Source organism: Ovis aries, chromosome 7, assembly GCF_016772045.2.
Source record: "Ovis aries strain OAR_USU_Benz2616 breed Rambouillet chromosome 7, ARS-UI_Ramb_v3.0, whole genome shotgun sequence".
Lineage (NCBI taxonomy): Eukaryota > Metazoa > Chordata > Mammalia > Artiodactyla > Bovidae > Ovis > Ovis aries.
In genome coordinates this window covers 82,320,877-82,346,877 of record NC_056060.1, presented here as the reverse complement: position 1 = coordinate 82,346,877, position 26,001 = coordinate 82,320,877, and the positions used below count along the sequence as shown (strand labels likewise).

Sequence of the window (26,001 nt, the reverse complement as noted above, 5' to 3'; positions counted from 1 at the left end):
CTGCCCTTTGACCTACAAATTCTGTGGCTAGAAAATTTTATCCTATAAATATGGACTCCCAGTGGGTAAGGTTGTCCATCGTGGCATTGTTTGTAACAACAGCAGCAAACAGAGAATAGAAGCAACCAGCAGGTCTTTTGGCAGGGGACTAGTTAAACATAGAATACATTCATAAAATAGGATAGTATTTTGTCCTTTAAAGGAATGAGTAGGAAAAAAAAAATGGAAAGACATCCAAGCTGTATTGTTTAGTGGAAAGAAAAAAGCAAATTGCCCAACATTATGTATAGTCCTCTTTGGGCAAACGTGGCTGAAAATTGATAATCAATTTGTCTATCCTGGGCTGAATCTCTTTAAATTTATGGAAACTGGAAGACTGAGTTTATGTTGGGAAAAAAACAAATGAGTGACCCAACCACCCTTGGCACCCTTCCGCCACCCAGTCCCCATGGCTGCCCATCCTCTCCTCTGTCTTCTCTCCCAGCCTCCTGGTGTGGGTTCTCCTGAGTTCCGCTTGACAGGCTCTAGGGATGCAGCTATGTCTACAATTCTTGGAGCCTCCCTTGGGCTCCACCATCAGCCTGTCGAGTCCTCTGGGGAGAGAGAGACAAAGAGTTCCCCTGATTTGTGAGAGATGGGGCATTGGCCTGGAGTGGAATTGTCTCAAAGCATGAGTTTCCTTCTATCTCAGACCTTTCCATGCATGATAAGGGGCTGCCACAAGCAATTTGTCAGGCCAGCACCCAGTTTGTCCCTTCTGTCTTCCTTTGTGATCCTGCCTGAGTCCAGCCAGTGGTGGGCAGCTTTCAGCAAAAAAAGAAAAAAGGCCAGGGTGGAATGTGGCTTAGAGTTGTCTTTGACCCCAGGTCTTCAGAGCTGAGAGTTTTGTCAGGAAACCAGGTCAGGGTAAGGGGCGAGGGATCCACTCAGGAAATTTGAGGGACTTCGGAGCAGATCTCAGCCAGGGTTGCAGAACCATCCACTTCTGGTTCAGCCCTACACAGCCCAAAGCTCATCTGTGACATCGCAGGGTGGGGAGTGGGGAGCCGACAGTGGCTGCTGTGAAGTCATTTGTTCTTGGGCTAAATTATACGCGGATGGAGTACTCCCCAGGCCTGCTGTCCTCATCCCATCTCCCTCACTGTGAATATGCCATCCTGCCCATGTTTCTTTACTACTTGCTGAAAATAAAAATGTGTCTGTGTGGGGGTGGAATGAGGCTGAGAGCTGGGGCGAACTCTTTGGAATTTGAAAGCATTCTCAGCGTCCCTGGACCTATGTGTTTCTCACGCCTAGCATCATCCCTCCAATCAGCCTTGAATAAACATCTTGCAACCTCCTACTTGCCTGGGCGTCTGAAGGACAACACACACAGCATTATTTCTCTCTGCTGACTGACAATGGAGTTCAGTGTTCTCTGCATCTTGCATTTGGCTGCAGGGGCAAATGCAAGGTGTTTCATGGTGCAGCCATCACAGTTCAGGCAATGTGAAGATGGGCAGGGGCCTGGTGCCGGGGAGGGGCCTTCCCTGGACCATTGCCCCCAGGAATGGAGCTCTGTCTTTGTGAAGGGGAAGCCGAGCTGGCAAGAGAGAATGGTGGATAGTAAATATCCATCAGAAGGCCCTGAAGAGTGGGGCAGATGTTGGGCGAAAGCCAGCTGATTGAGAAAGAGCCTTTAACTTCACCTTTTTTTTTTTTTTTTTTTTGAATAAGGAAAAAGGGCTGGGAGCAAGCTTGTGTCCTTCTGGGTTAAATGCTCAGATAGTTTGCTTAGATCAGTTTAGCATCTTCTCGTTCCAGACCTTTAGGTCCTTGTGGTAGGACAGGCTTTGTTTTAGAGGTTGGGACACTGTGGCATGGAATTAGGCAGTGAATTTCCCAAGGGGCGTCTGTGGTGAAGCCAAGGAAAGGAACCTGTGGGGGAACCTGTTGGAACTGGCAGCATGTTGCTCCAGGACTCAACACGCACATCCATCCTGGGGTCTCAGTAGGGCTCCTGGAATGTACCTGAGGCCTTGCCAGTCTCCTTCTGCTCCAGGACCCTTGGGGACCAGCATATCTCTTTCAGATTCCAAGGGTGATGGGAAGGAAGGCAGCCAGGAACAGGGTTCTGGTTCTTTCTCTTGGGTTTTTTTTTTTTTTTGGCTGCTGTTCAATGACTGGGCATGATTGACCAGGATAATCACCACCTCCCCCACATGTTATTGAGGGAACATGAATGGTTGGGCAGAAACCCTTGGGGGATGGTAGTTGAAGGTAAGGCCCAAAGTAGAGTGTGCCATAGCCGGCCACCAAGCAAGTCTCAGGGACCCTTGGGGGGGGGGGGGTGCCTCCTAAGGAGGCAGTCCAGGCCCGAGTCTGGCCTGCGGGGGCAGTGATGGAGCGGCCTACTTCGCCTGCCTAGGGTGCTGTCCCTGCCGCACCGAACTGCCAGAACTCTACAGATGGGAGCGGGCCGCGGCCAACTTCCCCAGCTTTTGAAAATCCTGCATCTTAATTAGTTCCCTACTGCTTTTGTACATGGCCCACATTTTAATAGTCTCCCGGCTTCTTCCACCATTTGCTCTCTGATGTTCGGCTCGATTTCTCTTCTCCTCGAGACAGTCCCTCCGACTCCTCCGGCACCCTCCCAGCCCCAGAACAACTTACGGAACGCCGATGTGCCAAGCATGTAGCCTGAGATTGATGAGCCTGTCAGCTGGCTCCCTCTGGCCCCCCACCCCACCCCCGCTTCCGTCTCTCCTCCTCGCAGGGATGAGCCGGTGGAGGGTGGGGGGGTGTGGTGTGCGAGATGGGGGCACGCAGGGGAAGGGACCCGTAGAGCCCCCAGCCAGGTGTGAGCCAACGGACAACGTGACCTTCTGCCGGTCTGCAGAGGAGTCCGGCTGTGTCCTTCCGCGGGGGGGTGGCGGGGAAGGACGCTGGGCTCCCCACCCCATCTGTCAGTGCTTATCTGTCCCCGCGCGGGGGGTTGCCTGAGCGTGGTACGGCCGAGAGAATGGATGCCTTCAAGTGCATCGGGGGAAATGACCAGTCATTTATCTCTTTCCTGCAGTGTCAAGAGCTGCAGCCATCCATTCTGGAGGCCGGCAACAGCAGCTTCTTCAGCTCTTGTTGGCCTCGTGAGCCGGAGAGAGGTGGGCAGGCCCCTCCACCCCCGGCTTCGTGCCCTCCTGGTAGTCTGGGGACAGGCGCCGGGTCTGGGGGAAGGGGCCTGGGATTCTGGCACTGTCCTGTAGGGCTATGGGAGCCGGGGCTGGTCCAGGAATTGGGCAGCCGCTGGGAGTCGGCCGGGCTGTGTGCATTGTGGCTGCAGGGACTGCACGACTGGATTTTGCAGCTGGGCTTGGCGGAGCCACGTTTAGAACATAGCTTGTGAGACTGTCGCCCTGTTATACCAGGGCCTGTGCACTTGTATCTCTCCCTCCTGGAAGGTGCACAGTTTGAGTTCAGAGGCCCATGCAGTACTTCAACTATATCCCCAACACCCTGTACCCGACTTGGCACATAGTAGGTGGACAGCAAAGATTTATGAAAAGGATGAAGGAAAGAAAAGGGCCTCCTGGTCTCTGATCTCGAGCTTGAAGAATGTGGCTTAGTTCTCACTGTGGCCCTTGCACAGAGGAGGGAGCTTGAGCAGGCAAAGGGGAGCCTTTGGAGCTAACCTGGCCTTCCCATCCACTGCCCAGGCCAGTCTTGGGGGGGGGTTCTGTCCTGGCTTTACCATCTTTCCTGTCTTTGGTTTGAGCTCACAGAGGGGCCTTCAGTATGTCGAACAACTGTGCTCTGCAGGAGAAAAGGCGTCCAAAAGGAATCACAAGACCTGGGTTCAAGTCCTGACCCTTCCACCCCTGGCTGTGTGATTTTGAGCTGTCACCTAACCACCCTGGCCTTGATTCTCCATCTGTGAAATGTGTATTGTGGCAGCTGCTCTGCTTGTTTGCTGGGATTTTTCTGAGAGTCCCGCTGGAACGTGGGGCTGGAGGGCTTGGCAGATGTGAAGAGGCACCGCTGATGCCACCCCCACGTAGCACTGCTGGGTGGGCTGAGGGGACCTCAGCTGATGCTGTTCCTATCCCCAGTGTGTGCTCACTGCAGGCAGCTCACCACCCAGCTGGCAGAGTGTATGCCATGTGGCCAGAATGGGAACACATTCTGCCTTACAGTCTTTAAAAGCCCAAAGCTAGCACCTTCTGTCCTGAGAAGACCTGGCATCTGGCTATGGGATCTGCCTTTCCCAGAACCACAGCTTGCCCAAGTTCACCCCTGTGTCCCAGGACTCGGTCCTCTGGCATCTGCTGTGGGGAGCGCAGAGATAAACTTGGAAGGCTTCCTCTCTGTTTCACAAACACCTGTCATCCCATGGTGCTAGGCTGGGCCTGCCTGCTGGGTCTTTTCTCCTGCCCTTGGGCTAGGCCGATCTGCCTTCTCTAAGAACCACTCCTCTGTGAACTTGCCCTGGTGTAGCTTCATTCCTTTGTCCCTTGGCACTGGGCACCCATTCTCCACACCTGGGCTCTATCCTGATTCACTGTGTGGGGATGTTCCCTGCTCAGGGGCCAGGGGACTGCCCTCTGGATGTATCTAGCCACCAAGACGTAGGCATCATGAGGACGGGGCCCTTTCCTAAGCACTGGCTCATTGGTGGTCCCCTCACTTTCACCTTCAGTTAATTTCAGAATGATCCGATTGAGATATATACATCGTATTGTCACCCTTAGCTTGAAACTGCCCGTGTCTTCAGAAGCTGTTGTTGTTCAGTTGCTCAGTCCTGTCTGACTCTTTGTGATGCCATGGACTGCAGCACGCCAGGCTTCCCTGTCTTTCACTCTCTCCTGGAGTTGCTCAAACTCATGTCCATTGACTCAGTGATGTCATCCAACCGTCTCATCCTCTGTCGTCCCCTTCTCTTCCTGCCCTCAATCTTTCCTAGCATCAGAGTCTTTTCCAATGAGTCGGCTCTTCGCATCAGGTGGCCAAAGTACTGGCACTTCAGCGTCAGTCCTTCCAGTGAATATTCAGGGTTGATTTCCTTTAGGATTGATTGGTTTGATCCCCTTGCAGTCCAAGGGAGTAAGCATTCTTGCAGAGGCCTACACAGCCCTTCAAGGCCCCAGCACTCTCTGAACTGGGCTCTTGCTCTCCCCCTGGCTCACTGTGCTCTGGGCAGACAGACCCCAGCTTCAGAGCCTTTTTGTGCTAGCTCCTTTGCCTAGAACATCCTTTCGCGATAAGCAGTATGGCCCCCTCCCTGCTCCTTCAGGTTAGTGCTTTCCAGACCACGTTTAAATGTGGATCCACCCTCCCATCACTCCTGATGTTCCAGATTCCCCTATCGCTGGCCCCCCCACCCCCTCTTTGTTTATCTCCAAAACGATGATTGCTATCTGCCATTCTATGGGTCTTGCTTGTTTATTTTCTGTCTTGTTTCGATGCCACTAGAATATAACTTCTACGAGGGCAAGAATTTCTGTCTCTTGTTCATAGCTGTGTCCTCAGCACCTAGAACAGAGCCTGGTACACAGTAAATGCTCAGTAATTACTTGTCAAGTGAAAGAGTAGAGCACGAGCTCGTCCATGTAGTTCTGCTATGATCTCCAAATCTTCTGGATGCATCCCCGGCGAGTCCCACCCTCGGCCTCCTCTGTCCTCTGCTCCATACTTGGCTTCTTTGCTTCCATTCCCCCTGGGCCCATGTCCATGTTGGGGGGGCTGTGTCTCACCACATCTGATGGTCTGAGTGTATTAGAAGGGGAGGAGTTTTGCTTAGGAGTGCAAGGAGAGGGAGACTCTAGGAGGTGAAAAAGAGGCTTTCATGAACCGAGCTTCTCCCTGTCCAAACACTCTATGTCCATGATCTCATCTGGCCCCATAACCACACTGGGAAGTGGACTTTGTTCTGCAGACGAGGAGAACAAGGCCAAGTGTGCTGTGCAGGGTACGAGACCTGAGATTTCACCCCAGCTTCCTGCACTTTCCGGTGATCGGTATTCCCTTGAACCATTTCATCACTCCATCCAGTCCCGCTGTCCTTCCCCTCCCTCACCTTGCCGCTAAGTTCTATCAGCTTGGTTGGTCTGCTAACCAGCAGAGTAGTGAGCTTCCTCCAACAGTGTGGGTGTTTTCCTGTGTCTCAGAGGTGGGAGATTGCTTATCTGTGGTGCCAACCTCTGGGTGCTGCTTCCAGGGGCTCAACCTTGTGTGTTGGCAAGGGGTAAGGGGGTTGGCAGAGCAGAGGGTGGGGACCACAGGCCTTCTGAGGGGCATGATCAGTCCTCCTGTGGTGAGGATATCCTGGGCTTCGAAAACAAGTGGTAACAAGGACCTGCAGCGTGCAGCCTGGGTGATGGGTCCTCATTGTGAACCTCATCTATTTTGAGCTTTATGAATCACAAAGCAGGGAGTCAAACGCAGCCAAGAAAATGGCACCCCTAAGGAATGAGCAGATGGATTCCAGGGGCCCGCCACCATCTCAGGAAATCAGGGCTTCAGTCCCCTCCAGTCTCCTCCCCTGTGGGGTGAGTGATAGCAATCCCCTCCTCCTCCTTCCCCGTGAGCCTGAGAGTCTGGTGGGCATAAATGAAATAATGATTCTTAAGCACTCCTTGTATAAATCCAAGGAAATGTGATGAACTTCCTCAAAATAATAAGCAACCAGAATAGAAGACTGCATATTTGTATTTTTTAAAGAAAACTAGAGTCAGGTGGGGAAAAAAAAAAAAATCTGAGCACTCATGATGTAGCAGGAGGACTGTCTGCCATTGTCTGTGGGATTTCTCCTTCCTTTGCACCATGGGTCTATCTCCAGGCTCCTGCGTCAGAGAGAGCCTGTGATGGATGGACGGATGGATGTGGCTTGTCGGGGTGTTTCACCACGATTTCCCTTGGGGCAGCCTGTCTGTCGGCAGAGCACAGCCTCCCCAAAGATGGTATCTCTTGCAAACTCGACAGCTAATAGACAGCTCCCCTCTTTGTATATTTCCCCAAAGAAGAAGTGTCTTAATCTGTTTTATATATGGCATATTTTATTATAACCCATATATGATTTGTAGGTTCCCAGTCCTCCATCCCAAGCCAGAAAAAAAACAAAACAAAAAAAAAAACGCATGAGGAGTCAGAGGCTCCATGAGTCCGTGACATCCAAGCGTTTGCATTTTTAAATGACCTGGGATTTAATTACTCACCGCGCTCCCATGTTGCACTTTCGGGTTCGTCTTGCCTGCATCCCGTTAATGAGCTCAGTGGCTCCAACAACCCAGTGGAAGCCTTGCATTTGGTGCGTTGGGTGGCAGGCTTGGGGCACCTATGTCAAGTCTGGACTTTGATCTTTACCCGAGAGGATGGCTGCCCCGTCCACAGCCCTGGAAAGAAGTCACTGCTCTTCACTGGTGATTTTTTGTTTTGTTTTGCTTTTATTTGTGCTTTCCTTTTTCTTTTTTAAAAAGACTCCTATGCTTCAATCCTTGTTTGTCTAAGAGGTTTTTTCTTATTTGGAAACCGATTTGCTTCGGTTTGCACAGAAGCTGTCTCTGGTGTGATGGATCGTGCTGGAAGTCACCCAAGGAGTATCTCTGTTCCCAATTAGAAGTGGAGGCAAAGCTGCGTATGGGGGCCCGGGGAGGCGGCTGGCTTGGGTGACAGCTGCTGCCGCTCTGGAGAGAGTAACGATCCGTGGGTTTATATCCATGTGTATAAAATCAGGCTAATTTAAAGATGAATTATGTGTGTGTGTTTTAGACCATTTCCTTTTAATGTTAAGTGTTTGATGGTTCCTGTCAGGTTATGTGGTCCCCAAATTTGCGTGAGGATCAAAATGAATATGCTTTTAAAAAATTATTAAACCCTATATCCAGATGAGCCATATCAAAATAAAACTGAATCAATGACGTCCCTACAGGCTCTGTAGGGAGTGTGTCTAGGACGTGCATTGTGCAAGAGCTTGGACCTGTTACTTTATTTTGCCTTCATGCTGGGACCTCCTGTAATCCAGAGGCAGGGAGTGTACCCTCTGCTGCCTTATGGAGAGGGCACTGTCTAGCCTGTCACTCTGACCTTGTGGGGTTTACCCATAGTGCTTTGAAACCAGGGTTTGCCAGGGGTCAGCTAGAATGCTGTTCGGGAATGGCTCTCAGACGGGTATCAGGTAGACAATGCTAACAACTGTATTTAAAATGTCCTCCCAGTTTTGAGAAACAAAATTTTAGCAAATGTTGCTTTTAATGCTATAAACCTGTAGTGTTTCATAGGGTAACCACCAGTCACGTGTGGCCGTGGGACACTTGAAATGTGGCTAATCTGTATTGAGTTGTGCTGAAACTGTAAAATGTACACTAGATTTTCAAGATTTAATGTGAATGAAATAATGTAAAATATCATGCTAATTTAAAAATACGGATTACATGTTGAAGTGATAATGTTTTGGATATACTGGGTTAGACAAATTGTATGTTAAGACTAATTGTACCTGTTGCTCTTTGCTTTTATAAATGTGGCTACTAGAAAATTTAAAATTACATGAATGGCTTGCAATATATTTCTGTTTGACAGTGTTGCTATGCCATTAAGTCAGAATCATTCAAACTTCAGTGATAATAACATATAGCATTTGTAAGACACTTAGCACACCCTGGGCTCTTTACATATATGATCGAATTTTGAATCTTAAGCTTTAAATAGGAAAAGGGTGAAGAAAAAAATTGATAGCCTCTTTTCCCTGCTGTTTCACACACTAGTTTTTGTGGGGATCTTTTCAGAGTTTCTTTATGGGGTATATTACCACATTTAATTCTCATGCTAACACTATGAAATAGATACTATGATAATTCCCATTTAACATATAAGGAAACAGAGACTTAGAGGTTGAAGTAACCAGCCTGTGGTCCTTTGGCTAAAACATGGCAAGGCCAGGGATTGACTTCAGGGGTTTCTGAAAGCAGAACATCCATGAGCCGATTGAATACTTTGGAAAATTTCTCTGTGACCCTGGGAAGGTCTCTATGTCTTTCTGGGGCCCATATTTCCCATGAAGTGATTGGACTCTGGATGCTGTGCGGGGGAGGGGCTGCTTCTAGCTCTGCAAATGTAGGAGAGCCCATTCAACTCTTCCCATTTTGCTTCTCTTCTCCCTCTTGCTTCTGACCTTGCACCCATCTCAGAGGGCCAGGACCACAGGGCCAAGTGGGTGGATGGAATGATCAGAAAGCAGGATGGAGGAATAGTTAGCAGGGGAGGAAGAAGGAGCAGGGGGAGGAGGAAGAGAAAGTTTCCCAGCGATGGAAAATTCTGTGAGTTCAGTACTGTTGTGCTGAGTGAACACCCCATAGAGATGTTCACATAGAACACAGTCAAAGACCTTGACACAGACCTGCCCTCAGCCTCAGCAAAGGTCTGCCTTTTATCTTGAAATATGAAAACTGTGGAGAGGGTCTAGGAATGCAGTGAAATGCACAAAGGTTTGGAAAAAGACTTTTCATGGAAGGACCAGATCGAGGCAAGGTGAAGTTCATACAGACTAGCAATTAGGTGAATGGGTTCTGAGGCAGACTGGGGTTACGGCAGGATTTTGCCCCTGACCAGCCTTCTGATACTGGGCAAGTTCTAAGTCTCCCTAAGCCGCAGCACCCTCATCTTGAAATGGGATGATAGCTGTACTCACCTCTTGGGTGGTGGTGAGGATTAAGTGATACATGACAGTAACAGCTGACACAGTTTGAGTGTTTACTACCTACCAGGCATTCTGCCACATGTAGATCGTGTTTTTAATCTTCCCTTGTAGTTCAGTCAGTAAAGAGTCTGCCTGCAATGCAGGAGCCCTGGGTTCAATCCCTGGGTCAGGAAGATCCCCTGGAGAAGGAAATGGCGACCCACTCCAGTATTGTTGCCTGGAGAATCCCACGGACAGAGGAGCCTGGTAGGCTACAGTCCATGGGGTCGCAAGTGTCGGACACAACTTAGCGACAAAACCCCCACCAGCAGGCATTCTGCATGTACATAAACACATCAGTGCTCGTTGGGGTTGAGCCTGAAAACTACTACTAACACAACGAGTGGGGCCCTCGTCACCATCTTTACTGCGTCTAGGAAAGACCCTTTGGCTGCATTCTTGTTCTGCTGAGTGGCTCCCGGTGAAGTTACTTAACTTTTCTGAGCCTCGGGTGACTCGTTTATAAAATGAGATAATTAAAGCAGATGATCTGTAAGGCCTTCTTAGCTGTAAAATACTGTGCAGTTCTGGAAATAAATTTATTTAGTGTTGAGAAGGCTGAGGGGGATACTAAAATATGAACTTCATATATATATAAATATATATATGATTCTTATAAGTTTGAAGGATGGTGAACAGCTGTTCTCTTTTGGCTGAGGACAGGGCATGAGGCAACACATTTTAATTGTTTGAGATTAGACATTTGGAAGCCTTTCCTGACTTGGGAGAAAGACTAATGTGTCATTGGAGCAGGCTCTAGAGCTGCACACTTTGAACTCATCGAGGCAGACGGTTGGCTATTTTTCTGACACTGAGATGTAACTTCATCACACAGTCCTTCCCTGAAGCCTTGATCTTAAGTAGATACCCCACCCCCCCAAGCCCCCCAGCACCATATTCTTCCTTCACATTTCACCCTGCTGTTTTCCTCCATAGCATTCATGACACTTTGCATATTTATTTTGTACTTTCCCGGTAGCTCAGATGGTAATGCATCTGCCTGCAATGCAGGAGACCTGGGTTCGAACCCTGGGTCAGAAAGATCCCCTGGAGAAGGAAATGGCAACCCACTCCAGTATTCTTGCCTGGAAAATCCCATGGACTGCGGAGCCTGGTAGGCTACAGTCCATGGGGTCGCAAAGAGTCGGACACGACTAAGCTACTTCACTTCACTTCACTGCACTTAGCACTTAATGTCTGTCCTTTTAGATTGTAAACCATGTAAAAGCTGGGTTGGTCATTATTTGGCTCATCTCCTGTGTACCTGGTTCTAGCACAGTGGTTGTCACATAGCAGGTGCTCAGTAAATATTTGCAGAATGAATAGACGGGTGAATGAGTTTCAGGGGTGGTTGGCCTGGCGGCAGCACTTCTTGATAGAAGTGAACCCTCTGCTTGCCTTTGTTTGGTAAGAAAAATCCCAAAGACCTTACCTTTCAAGAATGTTAGATACTGTTTCTCCTTCTCATCATCATCTCCTGGGGTCTGATCACACGTGCGTGTGAGTTTCTTCAGTTTTGATGGGCTGCCTGAGCACCCTTCCTTGTGGGCTGGTCAGCCTGCCTCTGGTTCTAGTGGAGGAGACAGAAGGGGTAGCTGGGTTTCATTTGAGGGGGAATAAAGCCCAAGGGCTTCCCTGGTGGCTCAGATGGTAAAGAATCTGCCTGCAGTTTGGGAGACCTGGGTTCCATCCCTGGGTTGGGCAGATCTCCTGGAGGAGGGCATGGCAACCCACTCCAGTATTCTTGCTTGGAGAATCCCCATGGACAGAGGAGCCTGGCGGGCTACAGGCCAGCGGGGTTACAGAGAGTTGGACATGGCTGAGTGACTGAGCACACCCATATAAAGCCCAGTGGAACATGGCTTGGTTGTGCTGGCTGTTTCCATTTGCTCCCCCAGATCTGCCTTTTGTCCTTCTTTGCACTGCCCTGTGCCCCTGGAAGCTGACCTCAGTGGCTTTATCAGTGAGGTTCCCTTGACCTCTGGCTTCCGGTTGAGGTTGGCTAATGGGAGGATGGAGCAGGAAGACGAGGGAAGGAGAGAGCAGCTGGGCGTGTGTGCCTAGGCTCTCTGGCCCACAGGCTCACAGAACTCCTACACGAGAGCTTGCCCAGGCTCTCTCCAGGTCTTGCAAACATGCTCTCTCTGTCCCTCCAGGAACATAATGCTCATAACTCCCTACTGTTAACTCCCCTGGGTGCTTCCCCATTCCTTGTCCCCTCATTCCTGTCTGCTCTTCTGTAAATAGTCCCCACACTGGACTCCATACAGATGGACCATTCGTTCCCTTGACTATTTGCTGGGGCACCTCACCCTTGTGGTCTTGCACCATCTTTCCTGATAGAGGCTTGGGACCATGCATCTAATTGCAGGGTCTGGGGGTATGAGGTACAGGGTCCAGAGAGAAGGTTGGAGGGATATTTTGTAGTTAATCTGAGTGTGATCACCTGCTCCTGAGGTTTCTGTTTTTAATGAAACAACAACAACAACAACAACAACAACAACAACAAAACTGACCAAATCACCCATCCTCTGGGTAGGAGATGGGAGGACTTCTCGAGAAAGGGGGTTCAGTGTCTCTCTCTGGTTTCTCCCATGGGCAGGGCTGGCTCTGGTTGCCCCTGCTTAGGTGCCCCATGACCTCCAGCCCCAGGAAGCCAATCCAACTCGGATGTCTTCAGAACACACGGCCCGACGTGCGGGCACTGCAGCTCCTGGCTGCCGACTGGGGGCCTGTTAGGCATCCGCTCTTTCATTCTGCTTCTTCCCTGGGCTTCAGAGGCCTTTACTTCCCCGGTGAGTTGATTAGAACAGCCTCTCTGAGGTTGAAATAGTTTTTCATGGAGCAGACTGGAGCTGGGCAGCCAGCATGGCCGCGGGGAGGTCATGGAGTTGACAGATGAGAGTTGGCGTGGAGGGAGAGGATAATAAGACTTGAGGCCAACACTGGTGCACCGCTTTAGAGTTTTCAAAGTGCTTCAATGTGAAGGAACACATTTATGCTCCACAAAGTGGCCTGGTGGAGGGGCTGGGCATTGTTACCCTCACTTTGTAGGCGTGCAAACAAGGGCTGGGGTGGTGGTCCTTGAGTGCCTTGCCCAAAGTCACAGGGTCGGAGAGTGGCGGAAGCAGAGCAGAGACCCTGCCCATCTGACCCTGTGTCCATCAGGCGCCTCTCCTACCCAGCCTCCGCTGTCTCTGAGGGAGCAGGCAGGGCTGGGCTCTGGCTAGGAGACTGGGAACTGGAGACGGAAAAGCTGGACCCAACCCGAGTGTTTGTGTTCGACCAGGAGGAGAGCATGCAGGCCGTCTCAAGTCCTCAGATGCTGCAGTTCCTGCTTGCCCCCCTCCTGTCCCTCCTGTCCTGAGTGGGCTGACGCTCCTTTTCTGGTTTTCAGAAGTGGAGCTGCCCCTGAAGAAGGATGGATTCACCTCAGAAAGCACCACCCTGGAAGCCTTGCTCCGTGGTGAGGGGGTGGAGAAGAAGGTGGACGCCAGGGAGGAGGAGAACATCCAGGAAATACAGGTATTTCTGTGCTTGTGGGGTAGCAGGGGTGAGGGGGAGAGGTGGTGACCCCGAGCATCACCGCCCTGCCTCCAGAACTGCAGTCCTAAGTTGGGGCCTCCTCTCCAGGGCCAGGACGGCATCTCCACTGCCCCGAGGCACCATTGCTGGGAAGCTGGCCTCTGTCTCCCCGTTCATCCACTCAAAATGGAATTTGGGAGCCTGTGTGTGCCAGGCACTGTGCTAGGCCCTGGGGACGCAGTAGTGAGCAAGAATGACTGAGTCCTCACCCTGGCAGGGTGCCAGCAGCAGAAAGCTTAGGTGGACGGCAGCCAGCCTCCCAGGGAGATCTCCCCCAACCCCTGCCTCATGCCCCATCCTCCTCCGCTTTAGTTCACTGGCCGCCTTGTCCTGCCCCAGCCCCGCCACTCCTCCTTCAAGGCCAGTTTAGAAGTCACCCCACCCCCTGCCAGGTGGGGTTGGTGGCTCCTGTCCCTATGTGTCCACCACCCTCTGTGCATGGCCTGGCTACGGCTGTCACCAGGCAGGGTCACCAGGCAGCCTTATAATGGTGCGATCTGTTTCTTCTTTATGTTTCTTGAGTCTCCATTGTTGGCACAGCAAATTGTAATAATATTAACTAATACAAATATGAAATACCAGTTTTTAATAATTAAGCATAACGAGATTATTAAAATTAAATCACATTTATACTTTGCATTAAAATTTTATATTTTATGTTGTACATGTATATGGCTATAAAATTACATCTTTATTATTCATTTTGCATTCAATTTAATATTTATGTATAAATTTATTAGCATGGTAATTAAATGACTACAGTTACATGTTTGGTTTGCTTCGTAAGGACCGCCAGCATGCGGATTCTGTTCAGCTGGGGGCGGGGCCTTCATGTTCACCATTGTACCCTTGGGGCCTTGCATGAGGCCAGCAGAGTCAGGTCACAATAAAGGCATTGAATGAGTTCATGAACATGGCCTCCTCTGCCATTCCTGCTTTCAGATAAATATGGGCTAAGTCGCTTCAGTTGTGTCCGACTCTTTGCAGACCTCCATGGACTGTGGCCTGCCAGGCTCCTCTGTCCATGGGATTCTCCAGGCAACAATACTGGAGTGAATTGCCATTTCCTTCTCCAGGGGATCTCCCAGCCTCAGGGATCAAATCCGAGTCTTAAGCCTTCTGCATTGGCAGACAGGTTCTTTACCACTAGCGCCACCTGGGAAGCCCCAAAAGAGAACAGGCTCTGTTCTATCTAGAGCCTGAGCAATTAACCACCAGGCTCCTCTGTCCATTGAATTCTCCAGGCAAGAATACTGGATGGCGGAATCTCTTCTGTTTGGTCGTCACAGGATGGCTTCTCAGAGTTACAGCCCTACTAAAGATCCTTACTGATGCAAACCCTTATTTGTCTGACACACCTTGGAGTCATCTTCGACACTTGTCTTTCTCCCACACCCAGTATGCGTTCATCCAGAATGTAGCTCTTCTCCCCATATGTCCTGTTGCTACCCTGGTCCGGGCTCTCGCATCTCCCATCTGAACTGTTGCTGTTGGTTTCTGAGTAGCCCCTGCTGATGACTGACGGGGGCCTTCCCTGGGTGCAGAGCCCTGTACTGGCCCCTGTTCTCCCGAGTAAAAGTCGTGTCCTCTCCCCTCCCTCTGACTTGCTGCTTCCTCGTGCAGGCTCACTGGGCTCCAGGCACCCCGATCTTTTGCTACCCACTCTTACGCCAGGCACGCTGCACCTCTGGCCGTGTTCCGGCTGCTTCCTCTGCCTGCAAAGTCCTCTCCCCAGACGTCTGCTCGGCTCTCACCCTCACCTTCTTCAAGTTCAGCCCCTGTCTCTTCTGCTCTGTGAAGTTTCCCTGACCGCTGAATGTAATACCACATCCTGTGTCCTCCCCACCCCCCAGCAGTCCCCATTCTCTTACTCTGCTTTCCTTTTCTTTTCCCCCATAGGTTTTATCCTCGAACGTAACTTACAATTTACTCATTTATTATCCTATTGTTTGTTTTCTGTTTTTGTTTCCAACAGAATGTAAACTCTTCGAGGGCAGAAATCGCTTGTCTGTCTTGTTTGCACCTCTTTTGTATCTCAGAGCCTAAACAGTGTCTGGCACATAGTAGTTCAGTTCCGTTCAGTTCAGTCGCTCAGTCGTGTCTGACTCTGCGGCCCCATGGACTGCAGTAGACGCACAATAAATACTCATTGCGTGGATGCGGAGTGAACAGATCCCTGTGAGTTGCCATCCCCTGTCCATCCCCTCTCCATGTCTTGCTTTGATAGCTGACCTTTCATCCCCAAACGCACCTCTGCTTGTACCACACCTTTGTTTAAAAAACTCTGCCTAACACACTTTTGTTTCCTGCTAAATAAATGCAAAATGATGAGTGTGATCTTCTTGGGCCTCCTCTCTCGGCTCCTAACCTAGTTTTCAGGCTTATTTCCCACGATTCCTTTACTCCCTCTGGTCTCCAGCCTTCTTCCCTCCGTGCCTCTGGTCATGCTGTGCCCTTTATCTGGCGAGCCTTTTCTTCCATCGCCACGTGTACAAATTCCTCCAATCTATTAGGCTCGGCCCCAATAACACCTTCCCCGTGAAGCCTTTCTTGATCACACCCACCCCCTAGTTCTCTTTTTACCCCTGGCATTTAGAGCACCTAGTATTTTCTTTTTCTTCTTCTGCTTTTTTTACTCTTCATGTATTATACCTCATTTTTTGGACTTTTAGGTCTTTGAAGTCACCGTCTGTCCCATCTGTAATGCCGGTTAAGAGTATTTTTGCGCAGTTAGTGTAATTTGACCAAGTCAGTGAGAGGGACAGAACCATTGCCCAGAAGTCTTGATGCTCCAGTGATAGGCAGCCCTATCCTTTTTGAGCTGGAGATGCGTTTGAGTCCTTCTCGGGCAGCATCAGGCCAGTGTGCAGGTTGTCATTGTCGAATCATCGCCATCGCCCTCATCCCTGATGTAAACTGGAAGCCTACTGTGTGCAGAGCATGGGGCTGCCATCCGCTGTGCTAGAAGCCAAAACCAGGACCAAAAGCCAGATGAGTGACCCTGTTTTTATTGACTTTGGTTATTAAAATAAAGTATGCATATGGCAAAGGAACCGTTTTGTTCATTTTCCTTTCATTCCTTCATTCCACCAAAATTTATTGAGGGCCTCCTGAGCAGGCATTGTGCTGGGTTCTGGGCAAACAGGGAAACCAAGGAGAGACCTGTCCCCACCTCTCATGCTTGTATTCTAGTGTGACGTATAGATGGAAAGCAAGTAAACGAGTCAAACAGCTGCCTTTCAGGAAAAGTGCATGAAAAGAACAGAGCGCCAAGGCTCCGTCTGAAGGAGGGACAGATTCTAGGTGGTGTCCTAAGGCAGACAAGGTCTATATCCCCCAGTCCTGTGGGAGGAGAAGGTGTCAGCAAAGCGAGGGACTTGCGGAGGGGCTTTCTGGGTGGAGGAATGGTGCTCTTGAAGTTCTCATGATAGATCTGCGCTCATTGCATTGAAGGAACAGAGGCTGGTGCAGCTGGAGGAGGGTGCCAGGGAGGGAAGGGCCCAGGATGGGGCTGGAGAGGTGGGCAGGGCCAGACCTGGAAGAGACTCGTGATTTCATGGGACATGAAAAAGCAATCTGTTCGAGGGGTTTTAACCAGGGCAGTGAATTTGTGTTTCCTGAAGACCTGTCTGGCTGCTGTGTGGAAAGGAGACTGGATGCAGGGCCTGCAGTGGAAGGAGGGAAATCAGCTAGGAGAATTTTGCACTGTTCCAACCAGTGATACCGGAGTCTTTAAAGAAGAATTCCTCTGAAATGCTAAAAAAAAAAAAATTCCTCCTTTTTTCAAAAAAGCCAAAAAAGCACAATCACAAATGATCGTTATCATCACTGTAAAGATTGTTTAGAGTCTCAGGGAGAAAAGTTATTTGAAAATGTGTTTGTTTTCCAAGTAATACCATTGGCCAGGGAACGCAGGTATGTCATAGGGGGTGAGCTGCATCCCTAGCTGGACACAGCTGCCCTCCTCTCCTGGTACAGGATGCTAACTCTGCTTCTTGAGCTCTGAATACGAGTTCTGTTTGTGAGGAGCTCCTGGCTCCTCCTGTGCTGTGTAAAGAGGCTTCTGGTGTCGGGCCACGTTGCAGGAAACGCAAAAGCACGGGAAACGCCACTGTCACTTGTGAGGCCTGAAGCTCAGACCAGAGGTTCTAGAGATGCAGGGAGGCCGATGGGAAGAGGGAGGGAGAAGTCGGTTTCCTCCCAGACATTGAGACTATGCAGTGTGTCTGGGGACAAGTGCAACTGCCTTCCCCAGCTTTTGCCTTCTAACCCAGAGTCTATATGGTGGGTAATAAATACCTTCATAATAAAACAAATTCGAATGGAGTCAGAATTGCACTGAGATGCCAGAGGCAATGACCTTTAAAGTCAAGACACTCGGAACTTACCATGATTAAATGACTTCAACACCCAGAAAGTTTGCAAGGTGGCTCTACAAACAGCAAGAGCATACCTTGTATTTATGCCACATCTTTTCACTGCAGGCTGCAGAGCGCCTGACTTGTCACTGTCCCACCGGTCTTCCCCCTGATGGTTCAGGAAGCCAAGGCGCAGAGAGGCTGGGCTGCTTGCGCTGGGCCACGACCAGCATTCCCTAGCTGCGGGTCAGAGGCTGTGTCCAGCTGCTGCTGCTGCTTCTCTATAGGTGTCTAAGGTTGGCTCAGAGAGCCTCAGTGCTATCAGCTGATGGTTTCCCATATGAACCTGGTAGAGAAGCCAGAGAAGGATTTACTATATCTGCTTTGAGTTCTTTGGGAGAATTTGGGTAATTAGCAATATCCTGATCACAGCAGTGATGGGAATGGAACGCTCTGACAAGAAGGCAGTGGGAGAAGGTCACTGGAAACTCACTCCTGGGCTTCCTGCTTTGAGGGCAAGCCAAGGGCATGGCCCAGGAGGCCACCTGAACAGTGATGGTGATACTAGAAATCAGTACCGTGCGTGCTCCTTCTAAGCCTTCTCATGGCTTGTGTGATTGTCACACCATCACCACAGGATGGCTGGATGCTGGTGTCCTGTATAACTTGGTGCCGCCCACCTTTCCAGCATCATCTTTGGCCAGTCTCTCCCCCAGACGCTGAGCGCTGGTCACACTGGCCTCCTCGCGCTCCCTGGACAGGCTGTGCTCACCTCCCTGCTTCTGGGCGTCTGCTTGTGCTGAGGTCTCTGCCTGGAATACTTTCCCTCCTCTTCTCCCCTCGGTCCTTGTTCCCAAGGTTAGTCCCTGTTCATCCTTTACATCTCAACACCCTTTGTTCACTTCCCCAGGTGAGCCCTACCTGACCTCAGATAAGGTAAAGTTTCTTTCTAACAGCCTTTCACAGCGCCTTGAACTTGTTTGCCGCTATTTTCATAGCAGTTGTGATTATACATACGTATGCTGTTTGAATCTGTTTTCCCTGCATTGGGCTGGAGAGTCCACTGGGGCCAGTCTGTAGCCACGCTGTGGCTGATCTAGGACAGCTCCTACCATGTAGTCAGCCCTGGATAAATGTTTGTTGATTGACGGAATGAATGAGTTCCTATTTTGTAACCGGAGAAACTGAGGCATGAATCAATGATGACTCTCCCAGGGTCACACGATCAGCTTACAAAGAAGCTCCTAGGACCCCTGACATGGAATCCATGGGCTCCCCTTCCCCTTATCCCACTTCTACCCTGGGGGAGGGGAGGCTGGTCCTCTGCCATAGTCTCTTATCCCTCCCTTAAACCTGGAGGTACAGGTTTCCATTTTCTTGCCTCCCACCAAGTGAGCGAGGTGCTCAGGTCCTCTAAGATATGCCTTGGAATTCTCAGACACAAGAACTAGGAGAGAAATGGAAACACTGAGCTGATGAACCTGACCTTGCTTTGGTTGTGGATTCTGCTACCTAATCTTGAGCGGTTGAAACTGTTTTCAGCCTCAGTTTGTTTACCTGCAGAATGGAAGTTGGCTTCTCTGCTACAGTATGACTTGCGGGGCTGTTGGAGAGAGAGAATTAAATCAAAGCTGTACTACAAGTGCTGTAATGACAACCCATTTCTCTTAAAAGAACATAACAACGGGAGACGAGGAATAACACGTTCATGTCAAATTCTGGTCAGACGGATAGGAAGTTACTTGTTTTCATCAGACTAGGCAGAATTTCAGAATGCCAGGGAAAGGAGAGATGTATTTTCATATCTTTGAGGTGGCCCTTGAGGAACAAAAGGAAAATTACCTTAAAGTAAGCTTTGGAAAAGACCCCAATGCTGGGAAAGATGGAAGGCAGGAGGAGAAGGGGAGGACAGAGGATAAGATGGTTGGATGGCATCACCAACTCAATGAACATGAGTTTGAGCAAGCTCCAGGAGTTGGTGGTGGACAGGGAAGCCTGGAGTGCTACAATCCATGGGGTTGCAAAGAGTTGGACATGACTGAGTGACTGAACTGAACTGAAGTTTCGACCAGACATCTTGGGCCTACACAGAAGAGTACCCTTACTTAGAGTATTCTCTTTTTAGAAAACATTTTATGGGCAAAAAGTGTTGAAAAGGTCGGTGGTTCTGGGAGGACTTGGCTGGAAGGGTCTTGCGACAGAGAGTTGGTACAGCCAGGAGCTCCAACTCCTGGCCAGTATTTTGGAGGCCGAGCCACGGCAGCATCTTCACGGTGCTAAAAAATAACAACAACAAAACAACACCCTCCGCATTACCCTCTGAGGATTTTCTCCATTGTGCTTTATTTCTCAATGCTTCTATTTTCTTCTTATTTCAGAGGGTTTTAGAAAATGATGAAAATGTAGAAGAAGGAAATGAAGAAGAGGATTTAGAAGAGGATATTCCCAAGCGGAAGAATCGGACCAGAGGACGGGTAAGCTGGGGATGCCAGGAGGGAGGGAAGAGATCAGGGAGGCGGGGGCCTGCCAGACAACTGGACCTCAGATTCAGAATCCCGCTGCAGCTGGATAGAGAGTGTATCCATGGTCTTCCTCACAGAACACCCAGGGAGGAAACCGCCAGAAGAGCTCTGATCCCAGGTGTTAACCTGCCAGAGTTTAGAGCTGGCTAGAGGGAGAGATGGAGAAGGCAATGGCACCCCACTCCAGTACTCTTGCCTGGAAAATCCCATGGATGGAGGAGCCTGGTAGGCTACAGTCCATGGATTCGCTAAGAGTCAGACACGACTGAGCGACTTCACTTTCACTTTTCACTTTCATGCATTGGAGAAGGAAATGGCAACCCACTCCAGTGTTCTTGCCTGGAGAATCCCAGGGACGGGGGAGTCTGGTGGGCTTTTGTCTCTGGGGTCGCACAGAGTTGGACATGACTGAAGCGACTTAGCAGCAGCAGCAGAGGGAGAGAAGTGGCAGAGGGCACAGTGAGGGGATGTGATATCTGGGCGAGGGTAGAAGATGAGGAGAATGTGGCTGCCGACCCCATTCCTCAGTCATAGAAGAAGGCTGAAAGTGTCCTGTCCCTAGGGCTGCCCCAGTCTCACAGGCACTGCTTTGGCGTACCTTTCACCAGGCAGAGAGCAGAAGCATACTGGGAAAGCATGGCGGGGCCATAGCTGATGGTTCCCAGGCAGGTGTGGCAAGAGTTTTGGAGGTGTGTGGGCCTGGAATGTGGCAAGAAAAGGCCAGAAGCCTGGGGAATAGCAGATGGGAAATCCATGGTGGACGGAATAAAAAATGAGGGTGACTCTTGAGGGGAGGGAGCCAAACCTGAGTGGCACTCTCAGGCGTTTGGGGTGGTCCTCCAGAGTCCTCACGCTCAAGGCCAAAGGGGTTGTCTGTGGTCACCTTCAGGGGTCAGCAGGAGTATCTGAAAAGAACCTGGTGGAGCGGGCACTGTGGGAATGAGCTGCCGCTTTCCCTTTGGAGAGTTAGTGCTCTGAGGCCTGTCTGGCTCCTTCAGGCTCTGGACGGATGCTTACTCCCTCCCCAGATGAGAGGCTGGTCCTAGATGTCCTCTGGGTCGAGTGGTGATTACAGGAAGGCTCTCTATTCCCCGTGGCTCTTGAGTCTGAGCACACATCAGAATCACCGTGAGGGCCTATCGAAATGCAAATTTGCAGGACTCACTCCCAGAAGTTGTGATTTAGGAGGTTCAGGGTCGGGCCTGGAAGGCTGTATTGTAAGCAGGTTCCTAGGTGACTGGTGCAGGCGGCCCAGCAGTGCCCACTCTGAGCTATGGTGCTCTGACCTGGACAGGAGCTGGAATTTCTCAGTCTGGACAGGGCCGCCTGCTGATGCCACAGCTCAGCTTCCTCCATGATCAATGCTTTGGCATTCTTGTTTAACCGTCTCCCACTTTCGGCTGGTTTGTGAGTTTGTTGTTTTGTGTGTAGGTTTTTTTTTTTTTTTTCGTATATGGGCTATTTCAATGCAAGTCCTAGATGGGTTTTTTTTTTTTTTTTTTCATTTAACCTGTACCATATCTTAATGTATATCTCTAACAGGCATCATTATCATACCTAATAAAAATAACTATTCTAATATCCTCCACCTTCCCTGGTGGCTCAGTCGGTAAAGAATCTTTCTGCAATGCAAGAGACCTGAGTTTGACCCCTGGGTCAGGAAGATCCCCTGGAGAAGGGAATGGCTACCCACTCCAATATTCTTGCCTGGAGAATTCCATGGACAAAGGAGCCTGGTGGGCTACAGACCATGGGATCACAAGAGTCGGACACGACTGAGTGACTAAACCACCACCATTCTGGTATCCAGTGCCTGATCATTTCCCCCTGATTTTTTCAAAGATGGCTTTGGCAGTTTGAAACTTGTCTTTTGCATTCTATAACATACTTCTTCCTTGCTATTCCCTGTCATATACCTACTATTTTTTCCCCTCCATGCCATTTATTTGTTGAAGAACCTGGGTGGTTGGTCTCGTAGATTTTTCATATTCTAGATTTGGCAGACTGGTGGTGTCTAATGTGTCCCTGGATCCTCTTTATTTCCTGAAAACTAGTGTTTCGATGAGAGACAATTAGATTGCGGATATTCGTGTGTGTGTGTGTGTGTGTGTGTAAATACCCTTTTGGTGGGGCTAGATTCTTTCCTAGGTGTGTTGTGTGTTTCTTATTGCTTCACATCTGGAGGCGTATGCTGTCCACTGGTTCTGACTTCAGTGGTGGTAAAACTGATCAGTGAATTTGGGTGTTGTCAGCCAGAGCTCTCCTTAGAAAAGTGCCTCATCGTGTTTTTACCTAGTCTTCTTAATGCCCACTGATAAATTTGCCTGGACCCATGACTTCACTGGGGGTTACGAAGTAATGAATGATCTGGTTCTATTGTTAAAGAAAACTTTAGAATGTGGGCTTTCTGGGCCTTTTGTGAACGCCAGTTGCTGTATGCCTGCAGGCCGGTTTCCATCCCTTCTCTTAGCCCAAACCAAACTTACTCTAGTAGATGGTAGGCAATGGTTGTTTTAATATCTCTACTCCCTGAAATCTAGGCATTGAACTTGCAGTCAGCAAATATGAATTGGGTGTCTTCTCTGTAAGAACACCATCAGAAGCAGCAGCAACAGTCATCTGTACTGACTGTATACTTCCTATACATCAGGCAATGACGAGGCTCTTCACAATAAGAACTATGTTACTGAGAGTGATGGTAGGTCCTTTATGCTGCATTCTGCATTTCTTCACTGTCCACTGGCCACTTGTGGCTACCAAACACTTGACATGTTGCTCATGCAAATTGAAATATGCTGTAGATGTGAAATATTCACCAGATTTCGAAGGTGGTAGTTTAGTTGCTCAATCATGTCCAACTCTTGCGACCCCATGGACTGTAGCCTGCCAGGCTCCTCTATCCATGGGATTTCCTAGGCAAGAATACTGGAGTGGGTGCCCTTCCCTTCTCCAGGGGATCTGCCTGACCAAGGATGAAACCCGAGTCTCCTGCACTGTGGGTAGATACTTCACCGATTGAACTACCAGGGAAGCCATAGATTTCGAAGACATAGTATAAAAAGAACAGCGACCATTTCATTAATGATTTTATATTGATTACATACTGAAATAAAGATACTTTGGATGGATTGGGTTAAATAAAATATATTACTAAAATTAATTTCATCTTTTTCTCTTTTCACTCTTTTCAAAAATTTGGCCACTGGAAAATTTAAAAGGGCATGTGACCCCCATTGTATTTCTCTTGGTCAGCACTGCTTCTTTCTTTCCTATAAGTTGATATTATTACTTCTGGAGAGGTTAAGAACTTGTTCAAGGTTGTCCAACCCAGTAAGGAAGAAGCGAGGATTTGAACACAGGTCTGTACTTTTCCAATGGGTCATGCATGGCCCAGTGCCCAGCATGTGGCCATTGGCCAGTTTGTTGAATGAATGGTTTAACGATAGGAAAAGAACAAAAAGTCTTATTTGAGCTTTTTGGGAGCTGAGAAAAGGCCTGAACACAGCAAGGGAGCTAGATGGGGCCTCGGCTAGTTCTGGGCCCATCCATGCTGGCTGAGGGGCAGTCAAATGGCTCTACGTTGTGCAGTAACATGGTGGACATGTCACCCATGGCGGGAACCATGGAAGGACCTAAAAGTTACAGGTGAGCCTGCCTGTGCTGGAGTAAGGAGTGGAGACTGCTTCATGCACAACCTCAATGAAGCCACCCTTTAATATGTATTCAAGCTGCTGCTGGCGCTTGGAGGACAGTCACTCTTGTTTCTGTTGTCAGGACTGAGATGCAGTCTAAGGCTGTCTCAGTGTGTGGTCCCTGGGCTTCAGCATCAGTGTCACCTAGAAGCTCCTTAGAAATGTAGATGCCAGACTCCACCCCAGTTGGGCTGAATTGGAGTCTGCACTCTAACAAGACCCCTAGATGCTCTGTGTGTTCATAGAAGTTAGGGCTAAGGTAGTGATGGCAAGAACAGTCTCTACCTTGTCTGAACTCTGAGTTCAAATCCTAGCTCTACCACTTACTAGAGTTTGGGTCAATTATGTAACCCCTGTGACTTTGACCAAATAATCTAAGTAGTGTGGGTCTCAGTTTCTTCATCATTAAAATTGAATTAGTAATTCACAACCGATTTTGAGTGCTTAATACAGGTGAAATATTAGGAGAGGACAAGCAAAGGCAATAGCTCTCTGACTTGGACAATGGAGATTCCCTGAGAGGTGAGAGAAATTTAGGCTCAACAATGAATAATTGGCCCTAGTCTTTGGTAGCTTTAATGCAACAATAAGCCCTACTGTAAGTCTATGGTAAATTTAGCCCAACAATCGAAGCTCTTTAAAATTCATGAAATTCCTGTGAGTCATCCACGTGAGTGTTATCAATCAGTTGATCAATCAGTAAGTGTTTATGGTGCAGAATGGTGTAGTCCAGTGCTTCTCAAACTTTAGTGTGCCTATAAAGCACCTGGTGATATTGTTCAAGCGTAAATTCTGATGCAGTAGGTCTGGTGGGTGGCGACTGAGATCTTGCTGGATTAGCAGTATCCCAGATGATGTCAGTGCTGTGGGTCTGAGCATTGCACTTTAAATAGCAAGAGTGTCGAACAGTAGTTTTCAATATTTATTTGGTCTCAGAGATTCTTTATTCAAAAATTACTGAGAGCCCCCGAAGCTGTTGTTCTGGTGGCTTATAACCAGTGATACGTCCCATGTTAGAAACAGAAGCAGAAAAATGTTAAACTTAAGAGTACATAAGCATATAGACTGATGACATCATTGTTTTGTAGCCCCTGGAAAACTCCCACTGTGTACTTGTGGGAGGATGAGAGTGAAAACTTTCAAATAACACTTTAGTACTATTACAAAAATAGTTTTGACATCAGAGACTCCCTGAAAGGGTCTCAGCGACTCCCAAGGATCCTTGGACCCCTATTTGAGAACAACTGGTATAGAGCAACTAACTCTCTGCTTGGGACTGAGGCTATCCTAGTTGAGAATCTTTTAGTTGTAGAAAACTCAACGGGTTAAGCAAAAATGGGAAGTATTTGAAAAGCTGCTGAGCTATTGCCCGAGATTTGAGCAGTTTTTGAAGGTCCAGGAAGGACCAGAAAGTGGCAGGGATTTAGGACAGGGAAAAAGTAAGGAGCCCAGGCGGTTTCTGGTCTTTACTCCTCCTTCTTTACTCTTCTCTCACAAGGTTGCCTCTTCTGCTTCTCTTTGCATGTGGCCCCATAGTTCCTGAACGTATGGGTCCCTAGTTCAAGTGACCTGTACTAACAAGAGGCACCATTTTCCAAATTGGAGTCTGTTGGAGGTAGAATCTGATTGGCCCAGCTTGGGTTATGTGTCTACTTCTGAGTCAGCCAATCAACAGTAGCCAGCAGGCCAGGGCCGTGTGGTGCAATCATGGCTGCCATAGCCCACCAGTGTGTGAATGGGAGCTGGAGTGGGGAGGAGTGGAGTGAGATGGGCAGTTCTCAGAGGCAGAGGGTGGTGTTTATGGACATCAGTCTCAAAGTCTTCTGTAACAGATTCTGGAAACCTGGGCCTCTGTCTTCCACGGGCTCTGTGACTATGGGCAAGTCATGAGCCTTTTCTGAACCTGTTTCTTCAAGTACCAAATGGGAATGATATTAGTCGGTTAAACTCAGATGGTATTGTAGGAATTAACCGAGGTAGTATATAAGAAAGAACTTTGGTTGCTGTGTGCCCTGCATAGTACTAAGTGTCAGGGGTTATAATAAAATATGGACTGTCATCTTTGCTCTCCAGGACCTTGAAATTAAATTGAGGAGAAATGCTAATAGTCATGATACAATTAGAAAGCAGCAGGCTTC

General features: G+C 49.0%; 1 protein-coding gene across 6 annotated transcripts in view; it reads left to right on the top strand.

Annotated features, from left to right (window-relative positions):
• The window catches only part of DPF3 (double PHD fingers 3), a 288,441-nt gene that overhangs the window by 143,770 nt on the left and 118,670 nt on the right, over positions 1-26,001 (top strand). For all 6 annotated transcript variants that reach the window (XM_012181974.4, XM_060418247.1, XM_060418248.1 and 3 more), the window contains exons 4-5: positions 13,104-13,231; positions 20,028-20,123. In XM_012181974.4, coding sequence (XP_012037364.1) covers positions 13,104-13,231; positions 20,028-20,123 — 224 coding nt within the window. The remainder of the gene's footprint in view (positions 1-13,103; positions 13,232-20,027; positions 20,124-26,001) is intronic.